Genomic DNA, 27,774 nt, shown 5'->3' with positions numbered 1-27,774 from the left:
GACTTTATAAAATACTCATAAGATCAAAATTAGATTATGGCGCCACAGCATACGCCTCCGCAAAACCACATATTCTAAACAAACTAAACCCAATACAAAATACCTCCATAAGAACTGCTTTAGGAGCATACTGCACCACTCCAGTCGAAAGCCTCTACGCTCTTTCAGATATTCCATCACTAGAAGCTCGAAGATCAGAACTAATACTACGTTACGCAGCTAAAATATCGGCAAACAAAACAAACCCAGTACACAACATGATGTTTCCGAATCGCAAGGAAGACCTATTCAGCAGAAAAGTCAAATTGACGCCACCAGCCTACAGAAGAATCAAAATAGCTTCGGTGAACCTAAACCTCTCCCTCCCCATTATCTATCCGTTTCAAAGATCAAAAACCCCACCCTGGACCTACAATAAACCGAGAGTACACACCGAACTACTAAACTTAGTAAAAGATAAGCCGCTCAAATCAGTATTAAAAACGAAACTCGCAGCACTTTTAACATCAATTTCTAGCAATTACATTTTCTACACTGATGCATCTAAAAGCGATACTGTCGGTGCTGCCTACGTCACAAATGACACCCAACAAGCCTTCCGACTGTCACCTGAATGTTCCGTCAACACAGCACGGACGTCCAGCAGACAATAAGAACCACCAAACATGCAAACCTGTTTCAACAACACTGGAACCAATCGACAGCGAAGCTACGAGAAGCTTATCCTGATATTAAAAAGTGGGCTCCAAGTAATCTGAAAAGAGGAGAAGAAGTCACCATAAATCGACTCAGACTAGGACATACGCGTCTAACTCAGGAGTATCACCTGAAGAAAGTTGATCCCCCCACATGCTGCTATTGCGAAGGAAGGTTAACAGTTCGGCACATCCTACTCGAATGCCCAAAATACCATGACATTCGAAACGAAGCCAATTTTCCCAACCGTATGGAAGATATTCTCAGCCCGAAAAACGAAGGTAAAATACTAATCTTCCTTAAAAGAACAAATCTGATATTCAAAATCTAACCATTGAATTATTTAAGAAACTTTGTATATAGAATTCCAAATTACTGTACCAGGTGCTAATAGCCTCGCAGCTGAAGCACTCTTCTTCCGTTAAATAAAAAAAAAAAGTTGGAAGAAGACCTGTCGCCGTTGCATTCTCAACGCCAATTCGGATTTGTCAAGGGACGTTCGACAAGTGATGCACTGCATTTACTTGTCTCAACAATTCGGGACTCCGAGGCCAAGTATGTGGCGACGATCTTCTTTGAAATCAAAGGCGTTTTTGATAACTTATGGTGGCCCTCTCTGATAAAAACACTTCGAAATCGAGGAGTGACTTCGAAACTAACAGCGATGATCAAGAGCTATCTCACAGACCGAGTCGTGGAATTTACGCAGGGAGACGTCTCACTTCGAAAATTCTGCACCAAAGGATGCCCTCAGGGATCTGTTCTGGGCCCCACATTATGGAACCTGATTATGGACACTCTTTTGAACTCAGCATGGTCGGATTTTGCAACTCCAATCGCATACGCCGACGATCTTGCTGTTATTGTGAAATCAGATCTTCGATCACAACTTAAGACAAGATTAAATCAGGTAACAAACAAAATTACAGATTGGGCTACTCGTAATAAATTGACAGTTTCAGAAACGCAGACAACATTTATGATACATAAATGTCCTCCGAGAGCCCACCACCGGGACCTCGACATTCGGATTTACGGAAAGAAAATCTCACTTGTTAAAACGCAGAAGTACCTTGGCATTCTTCTCGACTCCAAATTGCAGTTCGAAAGCCATGCAAGCTACACAGCGAAGAAAGTCCGGCAAATCTCAATGAGTCTTCGAACTCTTGCTTCAAGGAAATTTGGACATACATGTGATCAATCACTCCGCGTGATTTATCACGGTGCAATTGTTCCCATTATCACCTACGGTAGCCGAATCTGGTCAGACAGACTTCATGTTGTGAAGAACAACCGGCAATATCTGTCTGCACAAGCCCCCTTCAACCGTATTCTTGCAAAGTGCTACGCATCCGTGTCAAAGAAAGCCGCCGCTGTCCTGGCTGGGAATCTTCCCATAGACATTGAAATTCAGCTCCGAAATTGCATCAGCGAGATAAAACATGGGCGGAGTATTTTACTCTTCGATGAGGTAATTACGCCACAGACCTTCGACTCCGTGGCCCACTGCAAAGAATATGCCCGACTTCGTGCCCTTGACTGTTGACAAAGCCGATGGGAAACATCAACGAAAGGACGAATTTCGTTTGAATTTTTTCCGGACGTTTTTCACTGACTTGAAGGCCCCCCAATCACGTTTTCACATCACAAGTCTCAAGTCCTCACAGGACATGGGAATTTTGGAATCCACCAAACCAGACTTGGAAAAAGTGAAAACGCGAAGTGTGACAATTGCCCCGAATATGACGATGACCCAATCCACCGGATTTTAGAATGCCCTATGTTTACGGACGCTCAAAATCGGATTAGGGAAATTACCGGAATTTGCCCCCCTGACCTTACACAGGTCCCCTACATTGACGATGACGAAGTCTTCAGTGCACTTTCCCTGGACTTGACTCCCCCGGATTTGACTTTAGAATAAGTTAGTTAGGTTAGCATGTAATGTTAGGTTAGGATGACTCAATCCACCAGTTTTTGGAGCACCACCTGTTCGCAGACGCACAAAACGGATTGGGAAATCACCCGGATTTGACCACTCGATTATGAGTTCCCGGATTGACATTTAATTGACCACAATGTAAATAGTTGTACATACATAATTTACACAAACACACGAGCACAACAAAACACACACACACTTACATGTTACGCAACTTCACACCTGCACTATACACAAAACTTGCCTACACACACACATGCTTGCACATACACATTTATGCACGTCATAACATGAGTTTGCACAAGCCAACACACGCACCCACAAATCACAATAAATGCACACACACACACACACAATACGCAAGTACACACACACACACATTTTCTCCCGCACAATCACACACCCATACACACAAAACACACACACACAATCACACAAGCATACACGCAAAACACCCTCACCTCACTCACCTTTAGTGTGATTGTTAGTCTAGGTTAGTTAGGTTTACTTAAGTTAGTTTTAAGTTCCTTTTATTTCCACAAAAATTCTTACTCGCCCCCGTCAGCCTAAAAATTGTAAAATTTCTCAAACTTTTCCTACACTGGACTTTTCTTGTCGCATTCATTTCACCATCTTCTTTCGTTCTTCAATTTCAAAACCGAAAAGCAAAATTTGGGAAAGTTTTGATAAATTATTCTTTCACTGTAGACAATCTTAAAATAGGAGACGGAAACATTGAAGCCAGAAAAATTGGAACTGAATAGCTTTTAAATTAATATTTAACAGTACGCAAATTTTGAAATATTTAAAAGTTTTGTACTCACCTTCCGCCCAATTTGGCGGCTGTTTCTTGAATAAACATGCCCTCGGGCACCTTTTTTTTTGTCGTTTGTAATCGTCAGTCACTGTTCATCGCTCGAACCAGTCGGATCGCTCCGCTCCGCTCCGCTCCGCTCCGACTACATCGAGCATCGATCAAGTGAAAGTGGAAGTGAAAATTGTTTTGTGTTGTGGCAAACAGTTTTCCAAAGCAAAAGAAAATACACAAAATCTGGTGAGTAGTGTTAAATAATTTGCCTGTTCAGGGCTGGACAGGATGGTGCAAACGCGTCGAAATTCGTCGGCGTCCACTATGTCCCGCGATGATTCGGACGATTTAAGGCCACGCGGTGACGATGTAACGAAAATTATAGAAGAATGCGCAAAAAATTTAGATGTTTTGGACACTTTTATACTTAAATCAAAAGAGTGCATCAGTAATCGCCAGACTTATCAGGAATCAATTCAAAAAATTCATGCTGGCCTAAGAAATATTTTAGTAAAATTGAGTATGCCCCCAGTTGAAACAAACTTAGAGAAGAAAATTACAAATATCGTAGAAAAGGCTATTGGAAATAAAATGGGCAATATGGGAAACCAGTCACTACCGACTGGTTACAGTCAAATTTTAAAAAGAAACTCGCCTAAAAGCCATGAAGTTTCATCAGCCCCAACAAAGCTCCCTCAGAGCAGTTTTAAAGTAATTATTAAGCCAAATGAGAGCTTAAAAAATGTTAAATCTTCGAAAGTCATCCGGAAAATTCTAATGTCAAAAACCCCTAAGGATTTTGGCATTAAGGTCAACAAAATGGTGCCGATTCGCAATAACGCAATTCTGATTGAATCAAGTTGCTCGTCAATTTTGAATTTAACCGAAAATGCCGTTTTGAAATCGCTAAATTTGTGTGCAGATAGAATAAACAAAGTATGGCCCAAAATTCAGATCTTTGATGTCCCTAAAGATAAGGACACTGAACAATTAGTTGCAGAAATTTTAAATCAAGAAGACTTGCCCGATAGCATTCCGGAGAAATTCGTAAAATCAGCGTTTAAAGTAGGCAATAAAGAAGGCAAAACCAACCACTGGGTAGTAGAAATGCATCCTGCAGCACGTAGTTATTTTACTAAATCAGGCAGAATTTACATTAGCTGGAAATCGTTACACGTCAGAGATTACCTTAGAGTCACACGTTGCTTCAAATGTCAAAAGTTTGGGCATGTATCAAAGTTTTTCAATTCCGAAAAACAATGTGGATACTGTGCTAGCACAGACCATGAATCAAATACGTGCAAAGTTAAAAATGAAAACTCTAAACATAAATGTAGCAACTGCGAAAGAGCTGGGCAACAGGAAACAAATCATAGCGCAAGGTCGGTTGACTGCCCTATTTACAAACACAGGCTGCAAGAGGCCTTTAAAAACATTGACTTTAGTAGATAACGAATGGGGGGACAACACAACACAACCTTGACCTTGAGTTTGACCCCGCCCATTTTCCCTCTCTTTCTTTCAAGGCCATTCGTTCTCTCTCTTACTTTTCAAGGCCAACCCCTCTCACTTCCCCCACCACTTCAAGGTCAAGGCATTATTGGACCTTGATGTTTTCAAGGTCAAGGTTATTCATGCTACTCCCCACTTTTTCAAGGCCAACAACTTCCCTCTTTACTTATCATTCAAGGTCACTGCAGCTAATATATATAGAATTCAATACAAATTCAAAAACAGTATCTAATAAGTATTTCTCAATATTAAAGTAGTAAAAAAAATGTGGTATCGTTTTACTTGTGAAGGTGTCATAATAGTGGAAGAAACGTGTTTCCACAACCAGTTAGGACACATATCTTTGGAAGGTGGTTGGGAACGTTTCTTTAATAGAGTGGTTGTGTGTGAACAGTGCAGCACTAAGGACATTTCTATTATTAATCCAGATGGGTGGAATAATTCTTTAAGTATTGACATTACGTGTAATGAAGAAGAATTTAAAGAGTTACTTAGAAAATATGGTTTCGTTTGTCATAAGTGTAAAACTCCGTGTTACACAGCTAGCCAAGTGGATCCGGAAAATGCCCAAAAAATTATAGCTATATACCACTAACTTAAATCAGCATAATGGAAGTTGACAATGGTATGTAATATGAGATTGTATGTACTTGTAGAAATTAAGTTTTAAATGTTTTCAGATCCTTACTGCTACATGCTCTTTTGCCTATCTCCAAAGGACTGTGGTAACAGAAAATTCTTTTGTTTGAGATGTGTGAAGCTTTTGGCAGTGAGATTTCACATTTGTCATCTACATGTGACTTCAGTGTTAAACTACAAGTGTTTTTGGTGTAATACAGTAATAGGACAGAATTCTCAGTTGTGTGGAAATAATTTAATAAACAGAATGACTGTTAAAATGTGGTATTTTAGTAGAGAGCGACAAATGATGTTTTATGATTCTGATGACTATGATTCTGACGACTCATCAAGTAGCTGTGATAGTGGTATAGAATGTTAGTTAATAATAGTAGAAATTAGATATAAACAACTTGTAACCTTAGATTAAATTAGTATCTAGATTATTCTTTTGCTGTATGGATAAAAGTAAATAAATGAAGTTATATAATAAACAGACTTGTGATTCTCAACATAGTATTGATTCAACTCTGACAAAGAGAGGTTGGGGTCTAATAAATAAATTAATAAATAAATTACCCATTGAATTACATATACCGGGTTATCAGTTTTGTGGTCCTGGAACCAAATTACAAGAACGAATTGCACTTGGACATAGTGGTAGAAATAAATTAGATCAGGCTTGTAAAGAACACGATATATCGTACGCCAACGAAACTAATTTGCAAAAACGACACGAAGCAGATAAGTTATTATTAAGTAAAGCAGCTGAACGTTTAAAAGCAAAAGACGCATCGTTTGGGGAAAAAGCAGCTGCATTAGCAATTGCTGGTATAATGAAAGGCAAAGTAAAATTCGGAATGGGACCTAAAAGTAAAAAGGGTAAAAAAAAGAAGACAAAAAAACAACGAGTTCTAGTTGCTCCTAAATATGGTGGTTTTTTACCATTCCTATTACCACTATTAGGTGCTCTAGGCGCTTTAGGAGGAGGAGCTGCAGGGATAGCGACTGCTGTAAATAAAGCTTCGGTAGATAAAAAAATGTTGGAGGAAACTATGCGGCATAATAAAGCAATGGAAATGAGTAGCGGTAAAGGTGTAGGAAAAACTAAAGGGAAAGGTCTTTACATTGGTCCATATAAATGGTATCAGAAAAAAAACTCCCAGTAAAATTACCACGTCACGCCCTCACTAATATTGAAATAATAAAGTTTGCTCGACTATTACAAATTCCAAATTTTAGAGGTGTATATATGCGTAATAAATTACCGAAAATTATACATAAAAATGAAACAGGAATTATAAATTTAGATGAAGAAAAAAATAGTGGAACTCATTGGACAGCATATGTAAAAAATAAAAATAATATATTATACTTTGATAGTATGGGCAATTTAAAACCTCCAACAGAGATTATCAATTATTTCAAAAGTGATAATGATGGTAATAACATTACATACAATTATGATGGATATCAGAAAATGGGTTCATATAATTGTGGACAATTATGTTTAAAGTTTTTATATAGACACACATGCAAATTATAAGTTTAGTCGAATCAAAGATGCTGTTTGTATTAACAGGAAAATCAGCGATACTAAGTGCTGACTTTAATCCACCGATTGATGTTAGTGATGGTGTCTATGAACTGGGTGTTACAAATTTTGAAGTCTACAACAGTATACCGAATATTGATGAAGAAAATAATAAATTCTTTTTCGGGGATGTCGAATTTAAAATACCGACCGGTTGTTATCAATTAACCGATATAAACAACTATTTACAACATGTAATTGAAAAACAATTCAGTAATGACCTCTTATCTATTACTGCAAACAATAATACATTACATACACATATCAAAGCAACAAAAGATGTTGACTTTACCAAACCAAATACTATCGGACCAGTGTTGGGATTTAATAGTCAAATAGTTCCAAAAAATATTGGAAAAGATTCGGATAATATTGCAGACATAATGAAACTTAATTCGATTATGATTGAATGTAATATTACAATTGGAAGTTTTAAAAATGGAGAACCTGTACACATAATTTATCAATTTTTTCCAAACGTTCCACCTGGATTTAAAATAGTACAGTCACCAGATCATGTGATTTATCTACCCATTAGTGTTAAAACTATCAGAAATATTACACTTAAAATAATAGATCAAGATGAAAAGTTGGTCAATTTTCAACAAGAGACTGTAACAGTTGGATTACATTTGCAGAAGAAAGAAGAAAATGGGTATTAGTTTTAGAACTGACTCATATAAAAAGCAACAAAAGTGTAGAAAAACAGTTAGTACGAAACGAAACGTGCAACAATTAAGTAATAAAAATAAACTGTTTCTAAAATCATTAGGATTTGAATTATACACATAAAAAATGTTCGATATTGAGAAGGGTATTGAGTGGGATGAAGGTGTGGTAGGTTACAAATTTCAAAGTCATGAGGCATATACAGCCAGATATGAAAACACGGATGAAATTCGAATTCCTTTACAAGAAGATTTGTGTACACTACCATGTGATAGTTTAATTTTAATTGAGGGACAATTGGTTAAAACCGACGCTACAACCAATAAAACTGTACCAGCAACAGAAACCAAGTTTGTAAATAATGGTGTCGCTTTTTTGTTTAGTGAAATACGGTATGAAGTAAGTGGAGTAACTGTAGATACAAACACAAAGCCAGGTATTACAACAACTATGAAAAATCTGGCATCATTAAATCAAAGTGAAAGTCTGAAATTAACAATGTCTGGTTGGGATCTAAGAAGAGGTTAAATTGACAAAAACCATTGAAAAAGATAAAGAAATTGCAGTACCGTACAGAAGCTGGGAACTTCATTCGCTGCCACTCTTTCCAAATACTACAAAGTGTAGTTGGCCAGTGAAATGATAAAAATATGAGTAAATTTGATAGAGGCGATATAACCAATATGAGAGTATTCCTAAATAATGAACGATATCCGTATGAAAATTTAAATATTTCATATAAAAAACACCATTTCGGTATATTATATGAAATGTTTACAAACTTTAGATCCCGATACTATTATACAGATAAAAAAGAAACACACATTACACCTACACAGTTTTTCGACAGTTATCCACTAATCATAATTGATTGTTCGATGCAAAAAACTGGTTTACAAACACAGTCTATTGCACTGAGAATTGAATTTGATACAGACACCGGTATAAGTGAGGGAACCACTGCATATGCATTAGTCATTAGTGACCGAGCCTTTACATATACACCGTTGACAAAATCTGTAAAACAAGTCTAAATTAATATTAATAGTAATGGAGAACGAAGTGATTATAGACGTTCAAGGTTACAAAATTGGAAAAAAGTTTATAGTTAAAGAACTGGCTGCTTTAAGAGGAGACAAACTCGCACACTATGTTTTTCAACCCCCTTTCCCTTCACAACTTTTGAATCCTCAAGATGAAAAACAAGTAAAATGGTTAATGAAGAATTATCATTGTATTGACTGGAATATGGGACATATTCCATATTGGAAGCACGTACAAGTTATAAACAATGTGTTGAAGGATGTTGACAAAATTTACGTAAAAGGAAAAGAAAAAGCCGAATTTTTGAAAAAATATACACATAAACAAGTTATTGAATTTCCACAACAACCAACATTACACGCCGATAAAGTTAAATGCATGTACCATCTAAACGATAACGCATATTGCAGTCTACATAACGTATTTTTTTTAAAACAAACATTTCGTTAAAAGTGTACAAAACATTGTGTAAATAATCTCAACTCATCAGTCTATTAGTAATCATGGATCAAGAGAGTTGGATAACGTGTCGTAATAATCCAGGACATCGCCTGAAAGTAAAAGATCTTCGACGACATTTACGAAGATGTCTTCCACATCGTGAATATTCTTGGAGGAGTTTTGATTGCGGAAATGGGAATTATTTTGATTCATCTTTATCCCATAATACTAATAATGATTATCAACAATCATCGAGAAGCAACTTTGAAAATACAAACTCTTCAAAAAATATTTTTTGTAATGAAATGGAATATTAATTGAATTAATTATTTTGCTCATTTTAAACCGTGTTCTCATGGTGACGAGTGTTCTCAGTGTCCCGGTCCCTCAACTAGGACAACTGTAAGTAACCAGTCATCCAAGTTATTATTTAAAGTATTGAAGGGAAAAGTTGCAAATCCCTATCAAAACCGTAGTGGTTTTAATAGGGATAAACCTAGAATCAATATCGTTTCTGATGTAATTATTAGACCTGCTAATTCAAAATTAATCAAAAATGATGAGACACAATTTGAACAATTTGCCAAGTCGTCTTTAAGTCAATCTTTGAGGGAAGATTGTCTTGAAGAGGATGTGATTGAATGTAGTCAGTTAAGTGTGAAAGAGAAGCAATTAGCTAATCACGCTGTTGCTAACATTGTTCAAATCGTTGATGAGGATGATGATTCTATGGTTACTCCTTCATCACAACCTGATAGTGAATTATCGTTTTCTTTACCATTCACGCAATACCTGGCTCAACATGGTATTGAAAATGATTATTCGGACGACATCTCGTTGACCTTAATAGACCAGTTTATTAACGAAGACGAGGCGGCGTCCAATCCGGTTGTGGATGAAGGAACTTGTCCCATCAATAATTCGGTTACCGATGAGTTAAATGTATTTGATAATGATATGGTGGTGGTGGAAGAACCCCCAATCTCTCCCAGTCCACCACTACCACCACAAAGCCCCTTCGTTGAGCCAGTGTTTACCCGCCCCGTTACACCAACATCTCCTAAAGCGGCACCCGCGGTATTAACTCAACCCCCTATGATAATATCGCAGGACATCATTGACGCTTTATCGGAGCCTTGGGTTGAGGTGGAAAACGTTATCAATGGTAACGTTGAACATCCCCCTCAACCCAATTCACCGATTATTGAGGAAAATGATGTTCTGCCAGAGAGATTGGTGGTGGTAGAGGCCGAAAATAACATCATTCGGTCACCATCACCACCACCGTCACCCATGATATTATCACAGGGCGTCAATGACATACAACAACTATCTGGATCCGAGGTTGATGTGGAACTTAACATCATCACACCACCACTCCCTCAGCCTCCTGCAACGTTCGATCCGATGAGTATTATTACTCAAAATGTCATTGACGCACTGGCAGAGCCGTGGGTTGAAGAGAGGAGGCAGGGTGAAGAGATGGATGTTGAAAATGACATCATTCAACCCTCTCAATTGTCACCCATTCTAGGGCAAATAAATAATAGAGTTGAGAATAGGGTGGAGGGTGGAGACGTTGATGTCGAAAACGAAGACAATGACGACGACGACAACATCATTCCACCCACTCCCCCTCACTCACGATCAAGGAGGAGTCGGCGCCCTAGAAAGCCTCGTAGACGTGCGCGAAAGTCCCCATTAATATTAATTACTAATAATTATAATATTAATATTAATATTAATGATGTTAATATTAATAATTATTATTAATAAATCCTATTTCCGTCCTACACTCATATCAAGTACATTTAATTCGGACGTGATTTTCCAAATTTTAACATCATACTACCTACAACACGATGGCAAGCATGCTGCTCCTCCTCGAGGTCTTGCTGGATACCTATCTTTGAACACAAAAAAATATATATTTATATAGTATAAATAAAAGTCTTTCAAAGATAGTAACAGAAGGCAGCAAATTTATAATTAAACTTTATTAGTAACCTGTTTAATTTATTATTTCATATTTTCATAAGAAAATGCATCACTGTGAAAACTGTAATAAACAATTTACAACCCGTCAATCACGACTACGCCATGAAAAGCTCTATTGTCAAGTGGTCAAAAAACAGGAAAATGGAGGACCGGCCGCCAAAAAACAGAAAATATGTCATTCAACTGGTAAGTTTTAACTAATAGGTACTCTATTTTCAATTATTTTTCTTTTCTAGCTAGCAACAATTATATGTGTGTTACATGTAATCAAGAAATTGCTCCAAAGCTTATTACGGCTCATGAGAGAAGTAGACAGCATAGAAATAATTGTCAAAGTACTCCCTTGGAGGATGGGGTGTTTGCACTCAGCAGTGCATTTAAATCACGCATCGCTTCATATAGGATTTGTGATGAGGGCGATTATATCGATTTAAATGAATTTATGGATAAAATTCACAATAAATTACTTGGACTTATTGTTTCACAAATTGAAAAATTTAGTACAATCAAAATTAATTTGGAATTATTTGGATTGTATACCATTGAGTCAAAAAATATATTTGATGTAAAATCTTTCAATACTACTAACAGAATTGTCACTTTAGGCACGAATATTAGGAATATGTTGCATGACTTTCAAGAAGTTATTAGTCAAAAAATGATGGATTTTTTGGAACGAGATTCAGGTAGTTATATATTGTAAAAATCTTTATAATACAATTATTTTTTTGCTTCTTTATTTTAGGCTGGACACTTGTGAAAATCTTACATTTAGAATTAAATGTAAACTATTACAATCCATTGAAAGCTTCATCGTATATCCCACTACCGCCAAGCGTGAAAATGAAGAGGGCAATAGTTAATGTTCAAAATCAGGATATTCATTGTTTTGGTTGGAGTGTCGTAGCAGCAGTGTGTCTACCTATGGGACCAGAACATTTACCCAGTTCATATCCACATTGGTCGACACTTTTTAATTTCCAAGGTATTGAATTTCCTGTAAAACTGGATAGTATTGCAAAATTTGAAAGTCAAAATAATGTCTCTATTAATGTTTACGGACTTGAATTACTTTATGTAAACAATAAGGTAAAATTTGAAATTGTGGGACCATTATATTTTACAAACTTTAAGAAACCGGTACATATAAATTTATTATTGTTGAGTGATAACGATGGTAATCAACATTACTGTACAATAACTAATTTGCCACGTTTAGTATCTTCCCAACTCTCAAAACATCATCATTCAAAATTTTTTTGTGATGGATGTCTACAATATTTCACAACCCAAGCTTTATTAGATAGACATTCTTCGACTGATTGTGGAAAACTTTATGCTAGAATCCCAAATAATGAATTAATAACAAATAGATTTGGTTATAATGTTCCCGCTAATGTATTAGAATTTCAAAATTATCATCATAAAATGACTATCCCATTTATTGTTTATGCTGATTTCGAATGTTTATTGAAACCTATGAGTACAGTTGCACCAAATCCAAATCAATCATTTTCGATAAAAACTTTTCTCCATCAACCATATTCATGTGCATATTACATTAAATGTTCATATAATGATCAATTATCTAAATTCCAAAGTTTTCGAGGACAGTCATCTGTGGTTGACTTTATTACAGCATTAGAAATAGATTTGATAGAGATTTATAAAAAGTATTTAAGTATTGTACAACCAATGCTTCCATTAACTATTCAAGAAGAGTTTGATTATCTTACAGCAACGGAATGTCATATTTGTCAAAAACCTTTTCAACAGAATGATATTAAAGTAAAAGATCACTGTCATTTAACGGGTCGTTATAGGTCCGCCGCGCACAGTAATTGTAACTTGAATTTTCAAATTCCAAATTTTATTCCGATAGTATTTCATAATTTAACAAATTATGATAGTCACTTATTCATTAAAGAGTTGGCCCTTGAAGAAAGTGAAATTAATATCCTTGGTAAAACTAAAGAGAAATATATTACATTTTCGAAAAAAATTTGTGTAGGCGAATATCTAAATTCAAACAATCGAATAGTCAAGGAGCACTTACACTTGCGTTTTATAGATAGTTTTCAGTTTTTGGCATGTTCATTAGAAAAACTGGCAGCAGCCTTGGATGATGCTCAATGTATGGAAGTAAAACGATACTTTCCCGTTGACAGAGAATTTCAGTTAATTAGACAGAAAGGGGTTTTTCCATATTCATTTATCGATGATTTTTCTAAATTAGATCTCATGGAATTACCACAAAAAATTGATTTTTACGATAAACTTCGCGATGAGCATATTTCTGAAGATGATTATCAACGAGCTAATACCGTATGGAATACATTCCATTGTCAGACTCTAGGCGAATATTCTGATCTCTATTTAAAAAGTGATATTTTACTATTAGCTGATGTCTTTGAGAATTTTCGAAACATGTGCCTTAAGCATTATGAACTTGATCCAGCACATTACGTGACAGCACCATCTCTTAGTTGGAATGCTATGCTTAAATTTACCCATGTAAAATTAGAATTATTGACTGATATAGATATGTTGCATTTTTTCAAAAAAGGGATTCGTGGGGGAGTTAGTACATGTGTTAAACGAGCGGCTCAAGCAAATAATAAATTTCTTCCAAATTATGACCCTTCGAAACCGACATCATACATTTTATATCTCGATGCAACAAATCTCTATGGTTGGGCTATGAGTGAAGTACTCCCTTTAGGTGGATTTACTTGGTTAACGCAAGACGAAATTAATTCACTTAGTATTATGGATTTGACTGATACCACACCTGAAGGTTATGTCCTTGAAGTTGATATCTCTTATCCTTATCATTTACACAACTCTCATAATGATATGCCATTTCTACCTGAAAATTTAATTCCACCAAACGGAAAATGTGCGAAACTCATTCCAAATCTATGTGCTAAAACAAACTACATAATACACTATCGAAATTTAAAACAAGCTCTACAAAATGGACTAGAATTGACAAAAATTCATAGAGTACTAAAATTCAATCAATCGTCATGGCTCAAACCATATATTGATTTAAATACGAAATTACGAAATCAGACTAAAAATAAGTTTGAAAAAGATTTATTTAAACTCATGAATAATAGCGTGTATGGAAAAACCATGGAAAATGTCGATAATCGGGTAGATATTAAACTGGCTACACATTGGAAAAAAAACGGTCACAAGTATGGAGCAGAGACATGGATAGCCAAACCACAATTTAAAAATTGTTCTATTTTTACTGAAAATTTAGTTGCAATAGAAATGAATAAAGTTCAAGTAACGTATGATAAACCTATTTATGTAGGATTCAGTATATTGGAAATTTCAAAAACTTTAATGTATGACTTTTTTTATAATTTCCTTAAAGTTAAGTATGGAAATAATGTACAGCTTTTGTATACGGATACGGATTCATTAATTTTAGAAATTTATACGGAAAACGTATATAATGATATTAAACAGAATATCGATCGGTTTGATACTTCAAATTATCCCGAGAATAATATTCATGATATTCCTAAAACTGTGTCTATTATCGGTAAAATGAAAGATGAGTATGCTGGTGTACCAATTGTACTTCTTTATGGCACCGGTGCCAAAGCATATTGTGTGCAAACAGTGAATGATTTAATTAAAAAGGCTAAAGGTGTAAGTAAACATGTAATTGATAAATCTCTAACACTGTTACAATATCGGGCAATTGCAACAAATCCTTCATCTTCATCAGTTTTCTGTGTTATGAACGTTTTCAAATCTTATTTACATAATATGTATACCGAATTAAGGAATAAAATAGCACTGTCTAATTTCGATGATAAACGATACATTTTAGGTAATTCAATTGATACATTAGCCTGGGGACATTACGATATTGATAGAGATCGAAATTTAGATTCTCTAATTAGAGAATTGCAAAAATATGTGGAACCCACTGATTGAATTTTACCTTATTGTAGATATGTAACGATATGTAACCATTTATTTATACTACGTATTTATTATTATTATGTATTTATAATTGATGTAATGTGTAAAGTATTTTTATTTGTATTCTGTAAGTCAACAATGAAACTTGTGCAACAAAAAGATTTATTAAAAATTTCTAACCACGACTATTCAGTTTGTGTACCCTATCAACAGTTTCCTAAACATAATACTTTATTCAATAATAGTGTAAAAAGAGGACTAGTGGTTGGACGTTCTGGATGTGGAAAAACAAATGTGATATTAAGTCTCTTGCTGCATCCAAATGGATTACGCTTCACAGACATTTACTTATTCTCAAAAACCCTACAACAACCAAAATATCAATTTTTAAAATCGGTTCTGGCACCTCTCGATAAAGTCGGTTACTATGAATATGAAGATGGTGCCGAAATTCCTCCTCCTAAAGAAATCAAACCCTATTCCATAATAATATTTGATGATGTAGTCACTTGTAACCAAAATATAATACGTGATTATTTTTGCTTTGGTAGGCATTATAATATCGATTGTATATTTATTAGCCAAACGTATTCTTCCATTCAGAAACAATTAATTCGTGATAATGCTAATTTCATAATTATCTTTCCTCAGGATGTATTAAATTTAAAACATATTTTTAATGATCACGTTGGTACAGATATGTCATTTGAAACCTTTCAGAAAATGTGTTCACAGTGTTGGCAAAAACCGTATGGATTTGTTACTATTGATAAGGATGCTGAACAAGACAATGGGCGTTATCGTAACGGTTTTGATCAGTTCATTAAAATATAAATGTAAATGTTTGTCAAAGATTTATTTATTAGTCGACGATCGACATGGATAAACGTTTAGCTTTAGAGCTGGATAAGGCAAGACGACACGTTAAACAAAAAGTACGATCATTATCTTCACACATTGCAAGTTCGCAAAGACGTTTCGCAACCCATATTCAACCTCTAACTGATCCAATAAAAAGTTTAATTTCTGAAATTAAACATGAACGCGAAGTTGTCCCAAAACAGGAAAAAATATCAATTCATCATGAGATCAAGCAACCGGAGGCGAAGCGACTTTTTGAGTCAACGACTACAAGCCGTAGTACTACATCGCTCGATCCACGATTCAGTTTAATGCGACAACATGCGGCTGCTAGCACACCCAGAGAGGAGGGAGAATCACTCAGGAATGTGACCATTGGAAAGTTGCAAGAAACATTAATAAATTTGTCAAAAACCGATGCATTTCGCCATTTTCTTAAACAATGGACCGGTTTACCTCGACAGTACATTGAAGATATGATTATTGACACAGAAAACAAATTTGATCATCAATATGGTGTGAGACATGGAACCGAAGCAAATAAATTTTTTATTGGCAATACGCGCTATCAGTCGTGACGTCACCTCCCCACTCTTATTACGGTAGGTCAGTTGCTCAAAGCTAAACAACCAGTCTTTTACATGTGGTGTAATACGTTTTTCGGTTTTTTGGTTGTGTTTGTGCGTTAATAACGTGTCAAATAGCTGCAGCGGGTGTAATTTGTGCCACTAGAGACTTTAATTTAATTTAGAAGTGACTTTTTGTGAAAATACGAACTTTATAAAAGAATACAGGGAACCACGTTGTCGGTGAGAAAGTGAGTAAGCTTTAATTATACTTTGAGAAACTATTATATTTATGCATTTTAGTGGCAGAAAAGCACATTGTTAAGTTTCACTTTATTGCGAAATTTTTTGGGGACGGTAATCGCTTTTTAGTTCGGGGAGAAAATGCTTTTACCAGCGGTCACGTCACCAAATTTAGGTTTGATGGCACAGTACAACCGATGAGAATTTCTGCAGAAGTTCTACCGAGCATGAAAAAGCTAAATTATACTGTGGAGGTTTGTATTTATTTAACTGTTAGACATTTCTTCTACAAAGTGTGTTTTAGATTTCATATGACCTAGAAGAAGGGGTTAAGACGGCACATTGTACCTGCCCAAGGGGCAACGTGGCTTGCCATCATATGGCTGCAGCATTATATTATGCTCATTATAATGTAAGTGCTACTGACATTGAGTGTCAGTGGAGTGCCCCATCAAAAACAACACCACAAACAGAAGTCATTAAGTTAGCTGATGTTTACAAGCCGAAATTATCAAACTATACGGCACTGTCTAGGTCCTCTACTGAGGACGAAATTATTCAGTTCCGTGCCGAAATAGGCGTCACGAATGTGGTGGGCTTCACTTGGCTCCTAAGACCAGAAGCAAGTGAAGAAGCCAGAAAAATTATTGCAGATATCGAAGAAATTCTACAAAGCTTAGAATACGTGCAGGCCATAGACAAACAAAAGTTTCTTTTGGAGAAGTGCAGAATAGATGAGGCACGCATTAAACTGGTTGAGGCGTGCACTCGGGGCCAACATGTTAACGAAAATTGGCATGTAGCAAGGAAACATCGTTTAACGGCCAGCAGGTTTGGCATGGTACTATCTGCTTGCAGTAGACGAAGATTCCCACCCTCTTTATTTAAAAATTTGGCGGAAGGCTATTCGCTTGACAGGGTTGCTGCTGTGCAGTGGGGTAAGACCCACGAGAAGACAGCGCTCAGAGAATTTGAAGAAGCGACGAATCTTAAAGTCCAAGAGACGGGATTTTGGTAGGTCGAAAATAATTAACACGTATAACTTAGATGAATAATGTAATATTACTTTTTTTTGTAGGTTGGAAGAATCAGGCTTTTTGGGAGCAAGTCCTGATGGATTAGTGGAAGAAGATGGGATTCTCGAAATTAAATGCCCATATAAATATAGGGACACTGACAGTTTGTCTGAAGCCCTGAAGGATAAAAAATATTTTTATTGGAGGGATGAAAATGAGGACATTAATCTTAACAGCAATCACAATTATTACCACCAAGTACAGGGGCAAATGCACATCACTGGTCGAAGTATCTGCTACTTTGTCGTGTGGACACCAAAGTGCACAGAGATATTTCAAATTGAAAAAGATCCGGGGTGGTCAGAAAATATCAATATTTTAAAAGAATTTTATCTTGACCAATATATTTCCTTTATTTCACAATAATAAACTGTATATAAATAGATGGTTTTTATTTTACATTATTTTAATCATCACAATCCTGAAACAATTCTGCTACCTCTTTAATTAATGGAAATTGGAGGTTTGTTAAAGCGGCAGTCGCTTTAAAAACAATATCTCCATAGTGGCACAAAGACTCTGGCAAAAAATTTAAAATATGATAACATTTTAATCGGCGTATTGCCCTTTCGACGTGTATTCTTGCACGTGCAATATTTTCGGTACACTTAACTTGCTCTGGTGTAAATTGGACATTTGATAAAAAAGGTGGAATATTCAAAGTGACCCCTGGTGGCAGAATATTTTGGATCAAAAATCCCTTATCGGCTAAAATCATATCTCCAGTTTTTAACATGTCGATTATTCCACAATTTAAAACAACTTTTTGATCAGAAGTTGATCCCACGTATAAATCACTTACAAATGTGATGACACCATTGGGTGCAACTCCAATTAGCCCTTTGAAAGTATTATGATGTTTGTAAGTACTATATGTTAATTTCTGTGTTGACATAGACTTACGTGATACCACAGTGAAAATTTCGGTACAATCTAGAACTGCTCTACAATTAGTAAAATTGCTAAAACATGTTGGCAAGCAAGATTTATTTTTTTCGCGCGAAGGCATTGTCGTCATAAACTGTTTATATAAAATTTCATATATTACATGGACAAATGTTAAAATAATATTAGAAACTGTGCTTTGGGCAACCCCAAAGCGTTGCGCCAAATCAAGTTGAGGGAAATTGAGTCGTAATTTTACTAGGGTTAAAAAGAGTTGGTCAATTCTAGTTAACTTTTGGACTGTCCATTTGTGGTAATATTTTATGTCCAACTTTTCGATTAAGTGAAACAATGCTTCGAAAATCTGGCTATTGGGAAGACCGGTATATAAAACAATGAGTTTGTCATTTCCTTGAACATTTTCATAGCAAAATCGTACTGTCAGATATTGTATTTTTGCTTTAAGTTCAGCATTTTCCTTTTTGAGAAAATACATTTCTGCTTCAAGAGCCGCATGTGACACCAAGGGTGCTTGCACACCCATAGATTCTAACGGAGCATCTTGAATTATATCTGCTGGTGCTGCAACTACGGCTGTAGACGTCGATGGCACTTCCTCTAAATTCATTGTCGATGGTACTGTTTCTTCCGGTATATCAACACTATTCAAATGATCAAATTGTAAATCAATTTAAAACTAGGATTCACTTTTTACCTTAATGATTCAGCGGAACTAGAACAAGAAGGGAGTCCTTGTTTTTTCATCTTTTTTTTTTCTGGAGATTCCACTTGAAAATAGGCTCTTTTTGCGATATTGTGCAAAAATAATTCAGGACCATTTTCCTTTCTTCCATCCCGAAAATGGCAGCTGCAAACGTAGGCTCCTGGTCCGGGTTCTACATCTCTTCTACATTTAACAATGAAACAAGCAATTAAAAATTAATATCAAAACATCTATTAAAAATTACCTCAACAATTTTTTCCATAGTGCTCGTTCTTTTCCCGACTTAGGAAAACTAAAAAAATGGCATTTATCGCGAGTACTATAGTGTTTGCAATCTGGAGCCCAACACATTCCCATAGTTGTGATGTAAAAACCTACTACACATGAACTATCAAAGTATCGCAACAAAATATTATTCACAAATCATACCTAATGATGTACCACAAAAATGAGATAATGTCTTGGAAAAACAGAATTTTAAAAATTCAAGAACACGAAGATATGGAGAACGATCGGAAAAAACACGATAACAAAAGACACTCACGAAAGAAGCACAGAACTCACAACCCGTACTACTTTCAACCATGTATGTGCCTGAACCCTCTACCCTCGTATACCTGCTATTCATCCCTCGTGATGGGGGAGGGGGACAGAAAACAACCCGTTTATTGGGGTTGCGCCGGTTGCACCCCATGAATTCGTCATTCAGAAGAAATCCAATGTCATTAGTGTGGCAAACCATTTTTCCCTCAGTTTTAAAAGGCCACATAATAATTTACATCAATATGATGTCCAAATTAAGAAAAACTGAATTTTGAAGTTTGAAAAAAGTTAGGTTAGAAAAGGATTTATGTGTTCAACTTACAGAAATATTAGCTCAGTTGCTAAAATCTTTAAGAAACGACATTGCATTTTTCATAGCTATCATTTCTCTGTAAAAGTAATGTTCCTACACTTCTAGCATTAAAGAAATACGAAAAACTTTTAAATGCCCATAAGAAAAGCATTGAAAATGGCGATTGTTTAGCTTTAAGGTGCTGACCTACCTCAAATGTCTACGTCACACTGATAGCGCGTATTCTGAAATTGATTTCAAAGACGATCATGTAATCGTTCAAAATGTAGCTTATCCTGATACACCTGGATTGTATGAATTATTATTTAAAAAAAATCCAACTAATTATACTCAATCAGATTTAGAAACTTATCGAAATATTGTCATTCGAACCAATGCAGACAGAAAAAATTATAAACCAAATGCACAAATTCTGGGGAATGTAGGGAACAAATATAAAACAATTATTCGACATTTCTCGAGACAGCCACTACCGCTTCAGGAACACCGTGCATCTCAGTCGCCGCCATTTTACAGTGATACTGAAGAAAGCCTTGATGCCGATCAAGGTCAATCGACTCCTGTCCAGCAACGAAGCCGCAGTAGTAGTCTTTCAATTCTCGTACCACCAGCACGTAAACAGTATCCGCGACTTCGCAACATACCTGCAATACAACGATTGCAGACTCAAGGTCATGAACAATCAACTCCGACAAGTAGTATCCAACCAATATCAAAAAGAGTTAAGGGTGGTAGTATTCTTCGCACATTGGCTTTAACAGATAAAAATTTAGAATTTGTTCCCTACAAAAATCCCAACACACTCGTAAATAAACTACGTCTTTTATTATCATCGACAGTAGCTGGTAATAATAATCATATGAATGAAATCAATCGCATCATAACAGAATTGCGTGAATCGAAAATAATTCGTTAATAATTTAGAGACGACTTGTATATATTGCAAACACATTATATTTTATAGTTAGTATTTCTACATACTTTATTCATTCAATAGACAAGAATATGACATTAGATAAATTTGGTGAACACATTAGTGAACACAGAATTCGGACAACTTTACAACGTGTCAAATCTTTCTCATATACCACAATCTCACTCTTTGGGACACTGGATCCAGCTAAAAAACTTTTTGTATTATTTAATATTGGTACGAATTATATTTTCCCATTAAAAGAAGCAACGATTACGTCTGTAAATGGTAATCCATCGAGCGGGTGGATTGCATTAATTAATTCGAAACAAACTACGAATTTAATTGGTCAAATTTTACGTGAAGGTGACAAACTATCATTTAAATATGGACCCAAAACATCAGAAGCTAAACCGATATATATAGAAATAGTTTTAAAAGTACCAATCCACCATGAAGCGTAGTGATTTAAATATTAAGCGTCAAGTTGTTAATGAACTACATGCACCGGCGAGAGTGAACTTTAAAAGACGACGTGTGATAGTGAAAGGTTTAAATGATTTATTGCAACTCGATCTGGTTGAAATGATACCATATTCACGCGTCAATAAAGGCTTTAAGTATATCTTAATGGTTATCAATGTTTTTTCTAAATTTGTATGGGCTGTTCCATTAAAGAATAAGTCGGCTTTAAGTGTTGTAAATGCAATGAGTGAAATTTTAAAAACTCGACGTAACGTTCCTAAAAACATTCAAACAGATCTGGGAAAGGAGTTTTACAATAAACATTTTCAACAATTAATGAATAAATACAAAATTAATCACTACAGTTCTTATTCGAATTTAAAAAGTAGTGTTGTCGAGCGCGTGAATCGAACAATCAAGGGAATGATGTATAAAGAATTTTCGGTGCAAGGTCACTACAACTGGATAAACATTTTACCTGACATAATAAAAAAATACAATAATACCAGACATGGGACTACTGGTTTAAAACCGATTTCAATAAATAAGAAAAACGAACGCAAAGTTTTGGATCAAGTTTATAGTCATCTTAAAACAATGGACATTTATAAACCCAAATTTCAAGTTGGTGATTTTGTTCGAATTAGTAAACATCGACATCTTTTTAAGAAAGGGTACACCCCAAATTGGAGTAATGAAGTATTTACAGTTTCGAAGATTCAAAATACTAATCCTAGAACTTATTTGCTACAAGATGTTTCTGGAGAAACAATACGAGGAGGTTTCTACACTGAAGAATTACAAAAAGTTAAATATCCGAATGTATATCTCGTTGAGAAAGTTTTACGAAAGAAAGGTAACCGTTTATTCGTCAAGTGGAGTGGAATGGATAAAACTCATAACTCTTGGATTAATTCATCGGATATTACATAGATAATTATTATTATGAATTGTTTTTTTTTAATAAAATAAACTAAAAGGAATCAATTAAAACACTTTATTTCATCAATATTATAGGTAGTACATTAAATATCCTTAAATCTATTATAAATCCTCCATATTATTCTACCACTTATTTAATTATAAACTAATTAAATCAAGACGTCTCTTGAAACCTTTAGTTTACCTCGCCTTTGGCGCGCGCCCGACACTGATCAAGGTTAACAAGTCTGCATCACATTACCTATGCATAAGAAGACGCCCATAAATAATACATGAATACAAATACTATAAAAAATAAAACTACAACAATGCTATTTTTAGTAACTAATTTGAATTTTTGAATTGTAGTTTTGTCTGTGGAAAGCAATTTCACATATCCACATTTTGGAGAATGTTTTTTATGCTCCATAAACGCATCATCACTTTTTTCCCATCGTGAAATTATTACTCCACAAACAAAACACTGGGTACAATCAGATATTTGAATATAAAACAATCCCGCTTTTGCTAAACTCCATGGAGATGGGTATGAATGTACCCAGTTCTTATATGATAACAGTCTTTTATCAAAACACTCGTATAAACATTTTTCATATTGTCCATCGTCTAGACACATGATTTTTATTCATTTATTTTAAGAAACTATCACTAGCACAAAACGCACACTACTTCACACACATAAGTCTTTTTCCGATAATTTCATCCTACTCTTCGGCACTCTCGTTAACTGTAAATGAAATATACATTTCTTTAATTTCTTTTCATCCTCCATTTTACATTATGTTCACTCACCTAATATTTCATCATCAACACGTTGAAACTCAAAACAATGTGCAGATGTCGGGTTTCTAGCATCTTCTTTTCCCAAATATATTAAATATAGTGGACGTGGATCTCGTAATAACTCATCAATTTTCTCCTCAGTTAAATAATCACTTATTCTTCTCGGCAGAAACACTGCATAATTGTCCAACTCAACAAGCACTGAATTTCCGAACAGAGACTTTGTGCGTCTAATATTATGTATGCGGAATCTTGTGTTCAACTCTAGCTCACCAGCTTTTAAAATGGGTTTCTGTCCGCATCGAGCGATTCGATTCAATACATCCATGACCCAGCAGCGAATACTCTTAGACATTAACACAGATATATGCACTTTTTTTATATTATTATTTCTCGGAGGATTAAATCAGTACTGACTGCTATCAAACTTGTACTAAATTCTATATATTAACTATACCCCCACTTTTTAACCTTGAATGAAAATGCATCAATATTGTGGCCTTGAAAAAGTGAGATAATGAGAAAAAGTGAGATGAAAACATCAAAGATAAAGAGGGAATGAGTGGTCTTGAAACAGTGAGCGACTCTCTGCTTGCAGGTCACACTTACTTGTATCAGTAGGTTGAAATAGGTGTACATAAAAACATGTAGCTTTTTTTTACAACTTTTATTTTTTTTATACAATAATATAATATTTACAGTTTACTACGACTACTACTACTTTGCTAAACTTATTCTACACTATTTTTACGAAAGAACCCCGACCCTAAAAAAATTCACAATAAATTACTGTTGAAAAAGATTCAATAAAACTTACTTCTTTAATTTAAGGCATTATGATTCCTTTTAGATTTTAAGAAGTCGAGGTAGCTGGGCTCATTGAAATGATCCCAGTTCTCCTCTTCTTCCTTCATCATCACTTCACATGAGGATCTTTGTTTTTCGACATTATGAATTTTTTTAGATTTCAGGAAGTCGAGGTAGCTGGGCTCATTGAAATGATCCCAGTTCTCCTCTTCTTCCTTCATCATCACTTCATGTAAGGCCCTTTGTTTTTCTTTATCGGCCCGATGGCACTTCCATATGTGCCTTTCGAGCCGAAACCAAAGAAGAATGTGGTTTTTGTCGTATGGACAAACTATGATATCCTCTGAAAAAAAATTATTTCCAACTAAACTACTAAAAAAATATTAAACTTACCAGGAGTATTATAAATAGAACTTTTTCTGATGGGTTCCATTTTTAAAGAATTTCTTGTTATAGTAGATATACACAAGAACTGTGTTACACAACACAACACATTATCTTTTATACAGTTTGGGGTGGAAAATGAGTAAGGACAATTGCGCGATTCATCTTGAATGAGTGAGGAGTTGTTGGCCTTGAAAAAGTGGGGAGTAGCATGAATAACCTTGACCTTGAAAACATCAAGGTCCAATAATGCCTTGGCCTTGAAGTGGTGGGGGAAGTGGGAGGGGTTGGCCTTGAAAAGTAAGAGAGAAAACGAGTGGCCTTGAAAGAAAGAGAGGGAAAATGGGCGGGGTCAAACTCAAGGTCAAGGTTGTGTTGTGTTGTCCCCCCATTCGTTATCTACTGACTTTGATGGATAATACAATCAGTATTATTCAATTAAATTGCAACGGCGCGAAATTGGCAACGGCAGAGTCAATTAGCTTTATTACAAGAACCGCATAGAGTTAAATGTGGGCAAAATTTCAAATTGTCAGGAATCTCGACCGCAATTAGCTGCTTTGCAACTAACGATCCGAAATTTCAAACGGCGATTCTGTGTTTTGACCCTAGTTTAAATCCATTATTTTACCCTCAGCTTTCTAATAAATTCCTAACATTGTTTTCCATTTCAGTGAAAAATGTACAAATTTATTGTTTGAGCGTCTACCTGCCTCCAAGTGAAAGCCCGTTGCCAATTTTTGAACACCTGCACAAGATAATGGAATTTGTAGCAGGTAATAGAATCATTATTTGTGGAGATTTTAACTCAAGGTCACAGCTTTGGTTTGACCGATTTAACGACAGAAAGTCACATATTATTGAGGAATTCGTTGCAAATTATAACTTAAATTTAGCCAACCAACCAAATAATTTACCGACTTTTCAAACCGTCAATGGCGAATCAAATATTGATCGAACACTTTTTTCAAACGACCCATTTATTGAAATTTCAAACTGGAAAGTTGAAAATGCTACGTCATCAGATCACAATTTAATTAGCTGTAAAATCAATAAAAATCCTGCTTATGCAGACCATGCTACACCTTGTGTTAATTACAGATTGGACTTGACCTCAATTACAGATGAAGTTCTTCAACCGCATGTCAATGACCTGATGAGCCTTTTGGATGAAAGATTTTCAACGATCGACTCCATCCCGGAAATCGAAAATGCGACAAAGGAACTATACAGCGGACTTGCAGAGATTTTTCTCAAACGCGGGAAAAAACGCAAAAATTTTGTGGGAAGGCCCGATTGGTGGAACGAAGAATTTGAGAGATTTCGAAAAGTCTATCTTGCGAAAAAGACTCTCTTTTATCGCAACAGATTTCGAGAATATTCCGACCATCTTTTCGCGGAAATGACCAGGGCAATGAAATGTTAAATGTCAGTGTGCATGTCCTTCCAACTATAGCTTTGTAGCGTGTTGTGTTATCCATTTTATTCCTTTTTATTAGGTATGGGTTGTCCATACCTAATTTTTATTTATGCAACGCGTCTCAGCTAAGACTTTCGAGCTTAATATCTCCGTTATTTGTCAACGGATTGTTATGAAATTTAGAATGCACATATTTTAGGAGGCGGTCTTTCAATTGGTGGCAAAAAATGACCTTAAGTTAAAAAATGAAATTTTAATACACACTTCTTTTATTTAAAATAAAACCAAATAAGAGAGTCATAGTTACTCCCGTCGTTTACCCGCGCTTGCTTGAGAAGTTTCCAGACGATCGGGTGAATTTCTGCAATCCAGGAGGTGCTGGTGCTTTTAGGGGCTCCGAATTTATTTAGAAGTATTAACCAGTTTTCTGGGGGAGTAATTTGTTCCTCGACATTTCTTTTAAGCAGCTAGAGAGAGTATCTCGGTCGATTGTGTTGGTCACATCTTTAACAAGGATTTTTGGGAAAATTTTGTAAGGCAATTTTGAACACAGGCAAGCTTTGAACACTTTGAAGTTTAATTCTTTTGCTCTAATAGTTCTAGTCAAGGCAATTTTTGTTTTTTTTTTCTGATGTGTCAATATTTCTAGCATTGTTTTACATTTGTGTGTAGTTTTATGGGGTCGAGTGTTTGGTTGGCAAACGTTTGCCGATTTGGAGGTAGCAATCTGTGCATAAGTTGATATACCACTCTTCATTTCGCATAAGGTATTGACGATTGTGTTTTAATTTTTTCTTCTAGATCGTTGTTGGTACAATTATTATTAACATATTTACTCGCTTCGACTCTTTTATTAAGTGAGTCTTTCGATGAGCAAATAAATTCCGAGATTACCTTGAAATTGCGATTAATAAACGTTTGAGTTCCATGGAATCCTCTAGCAGGGAGATATGGTTTAGAACGCGAAGAGCACCGCAGTTGCGGCGGTGTTCGGATCTTCCCCTTGGACCTTGAAAATCCGGGAGAGGGCCACGTCGAGGCGTCGCGCCGGTTCGTACCCATATCCGCAGCAGGTCTCCAAGGTGAAGAGCCTCTAGTCGATAGAATAATGTAGGTAAGAGAAGTCAGCAAATTGGATCCGTAACTTCGGGATAAGGATTGGCTGTAAGGATCGGGGCATGTCGGGCTTGGCGAGGAAGCGGGTCGCGGCTGACGTGCCGGGCCTGTGCGAGGTGAAGCGTTGTTCCGTTTTGGCAGTCAATCTTGAAATCTGAGTTCGGTCTCGTGCCTTGGCCTCCTGCGGAACCGTCTTGCTGCGACGCTCGGGGTTCGCCCAACTCCTCTTCAGGCGTCATTAACGGTCAGCTCAGAACTGGCACGGACTGACTGTTTAATTAAAACAAAGCATTGCGATGGTCCTTGCGGGTGTTGACGCAATGTGATTTCTGCCCAGTGCTCTGAATGTCAACGTGAAGAAATTCAAGCAAGCGCGGGTAAACGGCGGGAGTAACTATGACTCTCTTATGGGAAGACCCCGCACATGAGGCTTGGAGAGTGTGATCCTGATCACACTTGAAAA

General features: G+C 35.8%; 3 protein-coding genes and 2 long non-coding RNA genes across 7 annotated transcripts in view; 2 read left to right on the top strand and 3 right to left on the bottom strand.

The window, feature by feature from the left end:
• LOC103312347 (B-cell lymphoma 3 protein) overlaps positions 1-27,774 on the bottom strand; it is a 467,353-nt gene that overhangs the window by 407,861 nt on the left and 31,718 nt on the right. The gene's annotated exons all lie outside the window — the stretch shown is intronic.
• On the top strand, positions 11,564-15,456 carry LOC135267297 (uncharacterized). Its single transcript, XR_010335716.1, has 2 exons — positions 11,564-12,008; positions 12,068-15,456. It is a non-coding gene; the product is annotated as an uncharacterized LOC135267297 (long non-coding RNA).
• Positions 16,684-18,399, top strand: LOC135267296 (uncharacterized). Of its 2 annotated transcripts, XM_064359586.1 has the most exons (5): positions 16,684-16,948; positions 17,001-17,017; positions 17,070-17,194; positions 17,245-17,954; positions 18,019-18,399. In XM_064359586.1, the coding sequence occupies exons 3-5, from the start codon at positions 17,138-17,140 to the stop codon at positions 18,380-18,382; spliced, it is 1,131 nt and encodes a 376-aa protein (XP_064215656.1). In that variant the 5' UTR covers positions 16,684-16,948; positions 17,001-17,017; positions 17,070-17,137; the 3' UTR covers positions 18,383-18,399. The 2 variants fall into 2 exon arrangements, with proteins under 2 accessions (XP_064215656.1, XP_064215655.1); XM_064359585.1 differs by having other exon boundaries at positions 17,001-17,194.
• On the bottom strand, positions 18,018-20,859 carry LOC135265269 (uncharacterized). 2 transcript variants are annotated; one of them, XM_064359584.1, is made up of 6 exons: positions 20,491-20,855; positions 20,055-20,432; positions 19,870-20,002; positions 19,617-19,808; positions 18,920-19,563; positions 18,344-18,856 (listed from the first exon to the last, which is right to left on the bottom strand). In XM_064359584.1, exons 2-6 carry the CDS (start codon positions 20,392-20,394, stop codon positions 18,423-18,425), a joined length of 1,743 nt encoding a protein of 580 aa, XP_064215654.1. In that variant the 5' UTR covers positions 20,395-20,432; positions 20,491-20,855; the 3' UTR covers positions 18,344-18,422. The 2 variants fall into 2 exon arrangements, 1 of the variants encoding a protein (XP_064215654.1); XR_010335715.1 differs by having other exon boundaries at positions 18,018-19,563; positions 19,870-19,999; positions 20,491-20,859.
• Positions 22,843-25,104, bottom strand: LOC135267326 (uncharacterized). Its single transcript, XR_010335760.1, has 3 exons — positions 24,785-25,104; positions 24,402-24,734; positions 22,843-24,350 (listed from the first exon to the last, which is right to left on the bottom strand). It is a non-coding gene; the product is annotated as an uncharacterized LOC135267326 (long non-coding RNA).

Source organism: Tribolium castaneum, chromosome 11, assembly GCF_031307605.1.
Source record: "Tribolium castaneum strain GA2 chromosome 11, icTriCast1.1, whole genome shotgun sequence".
Taxonomy (NCBI): Eukaryota; Metazoa; Arthropoda; class Insecta; order Coleoptera; family Tenebrionidae; genus Tribolium; species Tribolium castaneum.
Note: the sequence above shows the minus strand (reverse complement) of the source record. Positions and strands in the feature narration are given on the sequence as shown.

Excerpts from the sequence above, each read along its gene's own strand:
- LOC135267296 (XM_064359585.1), top strand. Across the intron at positions 17,195-17,244 it reads AGCTAAATTATACTGTGGAG|ATTTCATATGACCTAGAAGA; the intron begins GTTTGTATTTAT and ends AGTGTGTTTTAG. Across the intron at positions 17,955-18,018 it reads GTCCAAGAGACGGGATTTTG|GTTGGAAGAATCAGGCTTTT; the intron begins GTAGGTCGAAAA and ends TTTTTTTTGTAG.
- LOC135265269 (XM_064359584.1), bottom strand. The coding sequence starts at position 20,394 with ATGTGGCCTTTTAAAACTGAGGGAAAAATGGTTTGCCACACTAATGAC. Across the intron at positions 20,003-20,054 it reads TTTTTGTGGTACATCATTAG|TAGGTTTTTACATCACAACT; the intron begins GTATGATTTGTG and ends GTTCATGTGTAG. Across the intron at positions 19,564-19,616 it reads AGTTCCGCTGAATCATTAAG|TGTTGATATACCGGAAGAAA; the intron begins GTAAAAAGTGAA and ends TCATTTGAATAG.